This window comes from Anolis sagrei, chromosome 5 (assembly GCF_037176765.1).
Source record: "Anolis sagrei isolate rAnoSag1 chromosome 5, rAnoSag1.mat, whole genome shotgun sequence".
Lineage (NCBI taxonomy): Eukaryota > Metazoa > Chordata > Lepidosauria > Squamata > Dactyloidae > Anolis > Anolis sagrei.
This window is the reverse complement of record NC_090025.1, coordinates 158,277,172-158,289,369: the sequence shown is the minus strand read 5'-3', so window position 1 is coordinate 158,289,369 and position 12,198 is coordinate 158,277,172. Positions and strand designations below refer to the sequence as shown.

The 12,198-nt window shown below is 42.7% G+C and overlaps 1 protein-coding gene across 1 annotated transcript in view; it reads left to right on the top strand.

Annotated features, from left to right (window-relative positions):
- The window catches only part of AGBL3 (AGBL carboxypeptidase 3), a 47,434-nt gene extending 35,236 nt beyond the window's left edge, over positions 1–12,198 (top strand). The window contains exons 20-22 of the mRNA XM_060777216.2: positions 2,365–2,395; positions 6,864–7,075; positions 11,471–12,198. Of these exons, the coding sequence (XP_060633199.2) occupies positions 2,365–2,395; positions 6,864–7,075; positions 11,471–11,712 (485 nt within the window). The 3' untranslated portion in view covers positions 11,713–12,198. The remainder of the gene's footprint in view (positions 1–2,364; positions 2,396–6,863; positions 7,076–11,470) is intronic.

Genomic DNA, 12,198 nt, shown 5'->3' with positions numbered 1-12,198 from the left:
TCAGGCATTGATTGTGGTTTTAGCCTGCCACTTTTGGGCTCTTGCTTGCTGAGGTGTTCCTGTGAGTATCTCTGTAGATCTTAGAAAGCTATTTCTTGATTTAAGGCATTGGCATGCTGGCTGATATCCGAACAGAGGATGAGCCGGAGATGTCAATGCCTTGGTCCTTTCATTACAGGCTGCTACTTCCCGATGGATGTCAGCTGGTGCATTATCCAGGATTAAAACTAGATGATTTTACAGATCACAGCATCCTCCAAAGCAGAACTTCTTTAACTTTTTAAACTTGCAACCCTTTTCCACCTGAGAAATTTTAATGTGACTCTCCAGGTATAGGTCTATAAAATAGGTATAAAATCAAACATTTACTGATTACGAACCAGCACTGACAAAGCTTGCTAAACAGCTTTGTCAGTGCTGTGCTTTGTCAGCCGAGTTTCCTATTTCCTGAAGCATCTTCTGCAGACTTAACTCTAAACACTCCACAATAGATTCGTGTAAATGCCTGAAACAGCCACTGAATAATATTCAGAAAACTTTTACTGCTTTCCAATTGGTGTGACCTCAACTTTGAGTAAAGGGGACCCCATCTGGGGTCAGGAACCACATTTTTAAAAGCCCTGCTCAAAAGTACACACTGTATTGTGGACCAGTTCATCAATTGCTAACTTTTTCCCTCTTTATTTGAAGAAGAATTTACAAGCTCAGCCAGGGCTACTGCTTTGTTGTTGTGCCCTCAAGTCATTTGCAGTTTATGTTGACCCAAGGGTGAACCTATCATGGAATTTTGTTAGCAAGATTTGTTCAGAAGGGACTGAGTGCCTAAGGTCACCCAGTGGGTTTTCATGACTGAGCAGGGTTTTGAACCATGGTATCCAGAGTCATAATCCAACATTCACACTACTATACCACACTGACTCTGCCATTCTTTTGCATTGTAGAAAATCACATATATGTCCAATGTGTAGAAACTGAAGGTGTTATTTTACGATCTAGAATGTCTGAACTTTATTGTAAGAGATTTTGTATTAGAACTTAAGAGCAGTGTGTGGAAGCTGTAAAGTGGGAGTTTTATATTTCAGTAGTACACCAAGTCCTAGTGATCAGAGCTGATAGCAAACATTTCAGAGAAATTAAAATTTATTATGGGAAGACTACAACTTGTAAACACAATATTTCCAGTATTATGTATGTACCTCTGGTGGCGCAGTGGGTTAAACCACTGAGCTGCTTGTTGTGGCTCAGTCTGATTCTGAGTCTGAAACTGAACTGTTTGGGCCTTCTGGGCCTGGGCCTTCTGAGCCTGAGCCTGACTTTCTGCAGGATGACGAGGAGGTTGATGGGTTGCAGATTCCTGTACATGCTCCAGGCGGGGCTGATATTGTGCCTTCTGAAGAAGAAACAGCAAGCCTGTTCCCCGGGGAAAGGAAAGTGCCTTAGAGACAGTGAAATCCCACAAGTGCAGGTGGAGACTCCTTTCGGTTCCCAGAGTGATCTGGCCCAGCTGGACAGAGATAAGGAGTTATATAGCCTTGAAGATAATGGTGAATTAATGAGCAGACAGGACCGTTTGCAATTAAGGGTTCGCAGAAGCACACACCTTGCTAGCAAGAGGGAAGCCAAAGGTTAACGCAATGCTGTCATGTCTGGGAAGCTTATTTAATGGTGTAGCTGACAGGCATTTCTTGTCAGTCCAATGTAACTTCTTACCCGTTAACTTCTGTGGAATTGTCTTAGCTTTTGCGGAACGCTTCTGGCTTCTTGGAGACTGGGATTCTGATCCTGATTTTACCTTTTTTGCCATGGACTCTTGTTTGACCATTGCTAAGGGATTATGCTTCATGTTATTTTCCTGTGGATCTTGGGAACTTTGCCTTTGCATTTAAGACTCAGTTTTGCCTATTGAACCTTTGCATCTTTATTTCTCTGTTTTGATTTTGCTTTTTCTCAATAAACTACAAAACTACAGCCTTGGTGTGTGCTGGTGTTTTGAGCAAGGGGAAAACTACCCTGAGTTGCGACACTGCTGAACTTCTGACCAAAAGGTCAGCGGTTCAAATCTGGGGAGCGGGGTGGGGGTGGGGGTGGGGAACTCATGGTGTTAGCCTCAGCTTCTGTTGACATAGCAGTTCGAAAACATACAAATGTCAGATCAACAGGTACTGCACCAGCAGGAAGGTAACAATGCTCCATGCAGTCATGACACATGACCTTGGAGGTGTCTATGGACAATGCCAGCTCTTCAGTTTAGAAATGGAGATGAGCACCACCCCCCAGAGTTTGACACGACTAGACTTAATGTTAAGGGGAAACCTTTACCTTTTTATGTATGGTATGTAATACTTCTTTCTCTTTTACTTACAGCTTCTCTAATACATGTGGAGAGACATCCAAGGTAGGAAAATTTTGTGTTTGTGATTAGCACTTTTTCTTGTAGATTTTTCAGGCTGAAGTTCTGTACGCATTCATTGAAGAGTAAGTCTCATTAACCTCAGTGAAGCTTGCTTCAGATTTTATTAACAGTCTGTTCTTGTCTTTCAAATAGTATGGAAATAATGTAATGTAACATTTTCCTCTGTTTTCAGTAGTGAGGATGAGTGCTTTGGGGGCAGGAGGGGTGAATATAGAATAGTAGTAATTTTTAATTTAATGCTTGTTCTACTTTCATCTGCAAGAAACAAGCTTTATATTATAAGCCTTAGGACAGGAATTGTATTGTTATTTATCTTTGTGAACTGTACTGTAATTTTTCCGTAAAACTATAAATTTAATTAACAACTTTGATGAATAAATCAGTTAAGCAGCTTTAATTCAAATAAAAATTGACTCTGATTTATAGGCATCAGATTCTTTATACACACATACTTTTAATGCAAGAGCTTAAAACTGCAGGTGATGAATACTGTCTTAAAAGTAACATTACTAGTAAAGTTAAGACATATAAAATGGAGTCTTTTCTGCAGACATGCACACACATATATATTTAAAAACACATGCGTCCTGCTCTCCTATCCATTTATTATTTTTAAGCAGTCCATGGTGTCCACCATCACATTTCATATGAATTTATTTTCTTCCTGTCATATGCAGACAGGTTTAAATACTCTAAAGATACCTATTCTCTCTTGGAAGATCAGCAGAGTCAGCTCTGATTAGTACTTGGACAGCAGACCTTCAACGAACAGCAGATGCTTTAGGCTATATTTTAGAGGAAAGAACTGGCAAAACCACCTCCGCGTATATCTTGCCTATGAAATCCATGGGGTTGCATAACGTGACAGGTGACTTGAAGGCCCACACACACATACCGTACATATGCAGTCATAAATCTTATCTGTTTCTGCTGGTAATACTGGATTAGCACTTACAGGGTGAATATATGCTTTCTAGGGTTTTGCCTAAAAGGTTTTGCTTACTTAGGCCAGGAGTGGACAAATTACCACATCCCAGACTGCTTCAGACTCCCTACATTGACACTTTTCTAATCCTCTCCTAATAAAATGGGAATTCCCCTTTTAAATAGGCTATAAGAGCCCTGTTAATAATTGCATCATTACAAGATTGGAAATTCCCCCCATTTAAGTGGTTTGCAAGAGCTCTGTTAACTGTTGCAGAATTTTGCATCAAATAATAGTTGTTTTTCACAAGCAGAAGTGAACTTCTGGCCACATGACTTTTTATTTTGGGGCCATTGATAGCAAACCTCCCAAGGACCTAGAAGCAGAAAAGCAACTGTTTATTTATGTATTTATTTATATTTCCCTTTTCTCACACCGAAGGGGACTCAGAGCGGCTTACATAATTTGGCAGAATTTGTTGCTGCAATTCAACAATATACAGACAATACAATATATAAGCAATAAAAAAAATTAAAACATATAAATATCATTAAAACTTTAAAACATAGTACCTGCTTGAGGCATCTGCTTGTCCAATTTTGTGGGATTCTTTTCGGCTTGTTCTTCCTGAGACCGTGGAGGAGGTTCTTGGGGCTGTGAGGGCGACCACTTCGGCTCTAGACCCTTGCCCATCCTGGCTTATTAAATCTGCCAAGGAGGGGTTGGTTGATTGGTTTGTGTTGATCATTAACACATCATTGGATCAAGGGATTTTTCCATCTAGCTTGAAACAGGCTGTGGTTCGTCCACTCCTGAAAAAGTCATCCCTTGACTCTACGGTGCTGAACAATTACAGACCGATTTCCAACCTTCCTTTTTTGGGTAAGGTGCTGGAGCGGGTGGTCGCCCTCCAGCTCCAGGGCTTGACATCAATGGATGACATCAATTACCTGGATTGGGCACAGTCTGGTTTCAGGCCTGGTCAAGGCACCGAGACAGCCTTGGTCGCCTTGGTGGATGACCTCCGTAGAGGACTGGACAGGGGAGTGTAACCCTGCTGGTCCTCTTGGACATCTCAGCGGCTTTCGATACCATCGATCATGGTATCCTTCTGGGTCGCCTCTCTGGGATGGGCCTTGGGGGCACGGTTCTGTCGTGGCTCCGGTCCTTCCTGGAGGGACAAACCCAGATGGTGAAGCTGGGAGATGCCTGCTCGGACCCCTGGGCTTTGACCTGTGGGGTCCCGCAAGGCTCTATTTTATCTCCCATGCTTTTTAACATCTACATGAAACCGCTGGGAGAGGTCATCCGGAGTTTTGGAGTTGGGTGCCATCTCTACGCAGATGACACACAACTCTACTACTCTTTTCCACCTAATTCCAAGGAGGCCTCTCGGGTGCTAGACGAGTGCCTGGCCGCTGTGTCTATCTGGATGAGGACGAACAAGCTGAAGATCAATCCCGACAAGACAGAGGTCCTCCTGGTCGATCGCAAACCAGACGGGGGTATAGGGTGGCAACCTGTGTTGGACGGGGTTACACTCCCCCTGAAGCCACAGGTCCGCAGCTTGGGAGTCCTCCTGGATTCCTCGCTCACGCTTGAGGCTCAGGCGTCGGCGGTGGCCGGGGGGGCTTTTGCACAACTGAGACTTGTGCACCAGCTGCGCCCGTACCTCGCGAAGGCTGATCTGGCTGGGGTGGTCCATGCCTTAGTCACCTCTAGACTGGACTACTGCAATGCGCTCTACGTGGGGCTGCCCTTGAAAACGGCTCGGAAATTCCAACTGGTCCAGCGGGCAGCAGCCAGGATGCTAACGGGGGCCCCTTACAGAGAGAGGTCAACCCTCTTGTTCAAGGAGCTCCACAGGCTGCCGTTTATTTTCCGAGCCCAATTTAAGGTGCAGGTACTTACCCACAAAGCCCTGAACGGTTTGGGACCATCCTACCTGCGAGACCGCATCACAGTCTTCGAACCCACACGCTCGCTCCGGTCATCAGGAGAGGCCCTGCTCGTGATCCCTCCCGCCTCGCAGGCGCGTTTGGTGGAGACGCGGGACAGGGCCTTCTCTGTGGTGGCCCCCCGCCTCTGGAATGCCCTCCCGAAAGATCTCAGACAGGCCCCCACCTTGGCGGTTTTCAGAAAAAACCTGAAAACCTGGCTGTTCCAACGTGCCTTCTCAGATTAGGAACCCCACTACCAAAGCCCAGAAGCACTTTAGTAGAGTCAAGATCACCCTCAACGCACACCGCACGTATACTTTAATCCCATATCCCTCCGACACTTTCAGCACTTTTAATCCTGTACCCTACTCCGGCCGGCTCAGTTTTTAATAATGTCCTGTTGTATTGTTATTGCTATTGTTTTCTGCCTTAACTGTTTTATTTGCTATGTATTGTATTGTTGTACTGTGTTGTGTTGGGCTCCGGCCTGTTGTAAGCCGCATCGAATCCCTTGGGAGATGCTAGCGGGGTACAAATAAAGTTATAATAATAATAATAATAATATAGTACCTAGTCCTGGCGTCATCCTACATTGCTACATTATGCTGGAACCATATTGCACTACTCAAATGCCTGATTGCATAACCAAATTTTCACCCCTTTTGTAAAGACCAGGAGGGGAAGGGGCCAATCTGATCTCACTGGGGAGGGAGTTCCATAGCTGAGGGGACACCACTGAAAAGGCCCTGTCTTTCATTCCCACCAATCGCGTTTCCGACAGGGTGGGACTGAGAGTAGAGCCTCCCCAGAAGATCTTAACACTCTAGCAAATTCATAGGAAGACATACATTCAAATAGGTACCATAATACATAACATTTTATGTACCATGTTGGAATCACCTCTTGCAACAATTGATTTGTTTTATTTGTTAATTTTCTTATATTCTATATTTGAATATACCGTATATTCCGGGGTACAACACGACTGGGGCTATAAGACGACCGCCCAACTTTAACAAAAAAAATAGAGAGTTGGGGATATACTTGCCATTTAAGATGACTCCCCAAACCAGGCGCTTCTTGCGAGGCCTGGACAGGAAGAAGGAGAGCGGCCTGATCAGAAGGGCCTCCGGCGCTCCTCAGGCCGCTCTCTCTCTTCCTGTCCAGGCCTCGTGTGAAGCGCCTCTTCTCACGTGAGACAATGTTGTCTCGCGGGAGAAGAGGCACTTCTCGCGAGGCCTGGACAGAAAGGAGAGTGGCCTGAGCAGCGCAGGAAGCAGCCCAGGGGCCCGGTCGCCAACAAAGGGGAGGTCTGGGCCTGAGCAAGGAAGCCAGCCAGGAAGGGAGGAAGGACAGGGAGCCTGCCCGGGAGGCTGCCATGAGCCAAGGCGGAGGAGGAGGAGGGGAGCCTGAGGCCAAAGCAGCCATAGAATGTTATTTTATTATTATTTTATTTTTATACCCGGCGTACTAGATGACCCCCAAAATTTTATAAGGTTTTACATGCCTAAAAAGTTGTCTAGTACCCCGGAATATACGGTACTTTTACTTATTAATAAATTAAAATGGCTCTCATCTGTTCCAGTTCCATGGCTTTGTCGCAGACTAATGGAGAAAACCACTCTGGAAGGGGTTATATCACTTTGGAGCTGGGAGGAAAAGAACTACAAAATATAGCCCTGGCTCAAGGAGCACGTCTTAATTCTCCATACAGCAGAGCTCCAATCTGGAGGTTAGAGAAGTGTAAAGCTGAAAGAGCTGCAAGTTGCAAAGAGAAGACATCTCCACAGATCAAAGGTGTTTTTTTTAGCATATTTGAAATCATTAACAAAAGACGTGTTGATAACTGTTGTCATCCAAAAATCCTTATCAAAGTTGGGCCATGATTATTCTTTTAATCTGTAGTCGTGTCTGTCCATCCAAACTTCTTCTCTTGATGGCATTGTTTAGTTTGCTGTGATGTCACAAAGAGATTATCAGGGTGTCTCTGAATCACCTTTGTTAATTAAGCAATCTGAGTATTTCTAGAACATGGCATCTTCATACTTTGGATAAACTTTTTGAAAGAATCAGAATCTAGAATTAGCTTGACAAATTGAAGAGCTGTAACAAAGCTAACAAAATGAATTTCAACAGGAGTAAATGTAAAGCACTACATTGCTGCACTTCTTGATGATGATGCAACTCTAAAAGAAGTGCAACAATTAGTTTAGTTTATTATTATAAATTATATTGAATAGATCAGTAGTTCCCAACCTGTGGCCTGTGGACCACCAGTGGTCCCCAAGAACGAAAACATGGTTTGCGACTTTACCGTTACTACAGCATTGCCTCGAAACCACGTGGGAACAAGTGCGATTGGTCTCGCAAAACGCTCTTATAGTGCTGAGGCAATGGGGATTTTGAAAGGGGAGAGGCTGACTACCCACAAAAGATTTCTACTATCACATCAGCTCTAGTTTATTAAATACAGTTTTCTGTGGAGGAGCAAGTGGCGACTACTGGATGGCATATGTTCTGCATCAGAAACTAGAGCTGATGTGGTCTATCCAATGCACTCTTCTGAATCAGCCCCCCAAATAACCAAACCAAATCTAAAGTTGACCAAAAACAGATTTTTAACTCTTTTGGTACTAATGTTGGAGAATGGTCCCTGGTCAAAGCGGTCCCTGGCCAAATGGTTCCTAGTCAAATGGTCTCTGACCAAAGTGGTCCCTGGTCAAAAAACAGTTGAGAACCATTGGATTAGATGTTGATGATGATGGTGATGATTTTATCTGTTACCCGCTTCTCCTTACAGCTTGAGGTGGGGTACATGGTTAAAACGGACAGATAAAACATTATTAAAATACATATACATATACAGGCAGCCCCCAAGTTACAATGTCTGATTTACAAACAACTCATGGTTACAAACAGGGCTGAACAACAGTAAATGAGAAGAAATCTACCTCTAGGAGGGGAAATTCACTCCTGTGAGAGTTAGCATGAGGGAAAAGTATCCTCGCTAGTCCTTGTTTCTGTTACAACCCAACATTTTCAAAATCCAGTTGTCACAGGGACAGGAAGTGAAGTGAAATCTTCTGAACAGGGGCACAGACAACAAAACAAAAGCCACAGGGGTCTTAACATTTCCCTATGCTATCCGAAACGGAAAACATATATTTTGACTGGAGTTGCACTTTAAAAATGTACCATACTTGCTCCAACTTACATACAAATGCAACTTGAGAAGAAGCCTACAGAACCTAGCTTGTTTGTAACTTGGGTCCTGCCTGTACACACAACAAGAACAGACACCATCACCAATAAAATGCAGGTTAAAATTCAGTTTAAAATTGACTGGGTAGGCCTTCCGGAAGAGAAAGGTCTTCAGTTGTGACTTCAATTCTGATCGTTGATTTAGCTGTCAGAACTCTTCCAGCAGGTCATTCCGCAGTCTTGATTGTAATCTGTGGGAGTTAAAAGTCTGCGATCCCACTTGGACATAATGATAAAGATGGAATAGACACCTAAAATAACTGACAGGATGGAATTAGTTGCATTACTTGCAAAACATGAGTTTTACAGCCCTTGTTTGCTTTTCTTATGAAATAACCCTGGTCAAAGGAATTCTAATCTGTTATCTAACTGGATGGTTTGCTTTGCCTTACCATACATCATTTAATTTGTGTATTGCTGAAATCCTGGAACACCTCTTCCTGAGATCAGGCTTTCCAAACCACCTAGATAATTTTGCTTCCAATCTACCTGTTGGAAGCTCCAAATTGTGATTGAAAGGGTCACAGAGAAGATGGGATACATTTGTTCTCCAGCAAATACAATTAAACCACAAGATTTAAATTGTTAGGGGGGGAAACAGATTTAGAGAAAACATTGTGGGGAAAATTCCTGATAATAGATATTGTTTTGAAATGGAACAGATTATCTTAGAAAATTGTAAACTGTCCTTTGCTAGAGATATTTTCAGTAGAGGCTGGCTGGCCTTCAGATTGTGCATTAACTGGGGTTGAACTAGATGCCCCTTAACTAACCTATTCCAAATCTGTTGTTTTATTATTCCCTTTTCCTGGGATTGACCCTTGTTCTGTAAGGACTGCTCCTCGACTAAATGAAGTGTAACCAAAGCTTTTGCTGACAATGGAAAGAAATTGGTGCAAAACAAATACATGGTTTTGTTCAAAGAGAAGCTATCTCCATCCCAGTTTCTTCCTCTGTTTCAGCAAACAGTGGCTATCTCATGAACTGAGGTCTTATCACTAAAAATGCTGTTCTAAATGTCTTATACAAAAGTGGAGATCCCCTTTGAAGTCATTGTCTCCATGTTCCTGTTGGTGTTACACTGATTTTGAGAACTATCTACTGAATACCCTGATAAATGCAAGTCTCTGTCTGTGGTTAAATTAACTTGTTGCAGGGAGATAGGCTTTCTTTCCCTGGGCAAAGGTTGTAAGGAGTGTGCAACTTTGTCAGGCTGACAAGGAAAGGGCTTCTGAAGAGGGAATATTACTGGCTTCCTAAAATGGAAGTAGACTGGGCCTGAACTGGGAAGGGAAAGGTGGGAAGCCAATACCCCATTTATTCTATACTTCCAAGCCAGATTTCTCTATGGACTTCATCCCATGAGCCGGGGATGAAGTCCATAGTGGGGGGAAATAGAGGGAACTGTCTTACCTTGTTCCCTACCGCCAAAGTCCGTCTTCTGGGATGGCCAGCCATCCCACATCCTTTCCCCATCTTCTTTGGGTAATGCCCAACTCCCGAAGACTCAGTCTGTTTCCATGCGCTGCAGAAAATGAGCCCCACAGAGTCCCACTGGAAGTGTCCTTACACCATGTGATGGCCTCTGTGGAATTCCAATTTTAAAGTGTGTAGAAACAGAGGAGATTTGACGTGTTATGAGGCCCTATATCTAATTTTCCAGTCACTTATGGGAGTTATGTTCTCTGTTATTACGCCTTTTCAGTTGGATATACTTTTCTGCCCCCAAAGAAAAATGACTGCACTTTTCTTTGAGGGCAGAAGAGTATGCCTGATTCAAAGGGCATAATGACAGAGAATATAACTATCATAATCACATCCCAGCAATGACAGGTGAGAACAGAACTGATGAATTAATTAACACTATATATCATTTTTTAACAAATTAATTAATCCAGGTAGATATGTCAGATCAATGTTGGTGTTTATTAGTTGAATCAGGAGCAGCCAATCAATTATAAGGCCAATACCAGGAACACACTGTCAATTAATTCATTAAGTGCATCAGCAAATCTATTACAGCCAATTAAGTGAGGAACTTCTAATCAAGTATACTGAATTAGTTGAAAAACAGTTATAAGGAGATAGTTTAGAATGAATCAATTTCTCCTCACTTCTTGACCATGTATTTTTATTTATTTATTTATTTTGCGCGCTTCTACCCCGCCCTTCTCAACCCCCGAGGGGGGACTCAGGGCGGCTGATTATGGAATTATGGAAAGAGAGGTGGGAACGATTTGTTCAGAGGAGGATTGTTTTCACCCTTTCCTGAGGCTTTGCCCAGGGTCCACAGTAAATTTCCATAGCTGAGAAGGGATTCAAATCCTGCTCTCCCACAGTCCTAGTCCACTATATCAACAGTAGATGGTTTTAAAGAGACTCACAACAAAGTCAAGAGATATTCTTTAATTAACTTGATCCTAATTCTGAATGGTACAGCTTGTGTTGCAATAAGCTGGGATTCCAGACGATGTTACAAGGTTGATTCTGCTATAGCTGAGAACAGCTAATCAACCCATGGATATTGTATCAATGACTGGTTCCACAGGACATCTGGACACATGACCCAGCACTTAGGCTTTTCTTTTGCCCAATTAAAAATAAACACAGAGCAAAATGGGAATTATTTGACTGCTTTTTCAAAGAAAGAGAAGCCAGACTGGCATTTCTGAACATTATGCTGAAACTATTAATCTCTCCATGATTTGTTCTGCTGTTGCTTTTTAAGAGTGGTAATTTGTCTATTATGCATCAACACTTCATGTGTACGGAGTCAGAATTCCTCATTCCAAATGCATTCGTTCATTAATATCTCACAGCAGAATTGTATTATGAACATTGGAGAGAATAGTACCTCAAATCGATATTTGGAATTAGTAAATCTTTGTAGGCTTGCAATTTATTTGTTTCTTTTTTTCTTTTTGATCCCAGGTCTCCTTGAAAACCTCAACGTCAGTTTAGATGGAGGGGAAAGAAAAGAAAAAAAGTGGTCTGCACCAGGCTATACTAAACCTGACAGAAACAGTGCAGACTGCCTTAAAGGCCTTAGAGTGAATGGGTCCTCTCATACACAAGATTGTTTACAGCTCTCCTTGCCTTTGGTGTCAGAGAGAAAGTATGGGCAATCCCCTGAAAAATATCAGCATTCCAAATCATTAAGTGAACACCGGTAAGTGAAGAGGAACTGCCTTGTTCAGTGCAAATTTGGATGCTTCTGTCCAGCCTGACAATGATTCCTGTTTAAACTGAAATACAGGCTCAAATACTTGAAGGTAACTTATGAGGTGAAAGATTTCGATCTAAAGTGGAGTAGCTTGCACTTCCCATGCTGCTCCTTTTTGTCATGCACAATTCTCCTCGCCATGCTTTCAAAATGTGCAGTGCCATGCTGATCTACTCTCTGAATCTACATTTCTATTCAGGAGGCACTACGGCACTGAAGGAAGATATTTTCTGTTTGCACAGATAATCCACAAATGGCTATCACACAAATCTTGTCCCTATGCATGAATCAGTTCTAAAATTATCTATCTTCGTGCACTTTAGTACAAAAAAAATCTGTGCAGCCATTCCTGGCTTTATGGTGCTACTGGAGATGTGTTTCTTCAGCGGTAACGTTGTCAAAATATTGTATAAATGAAACATAGCTGTGATACGAA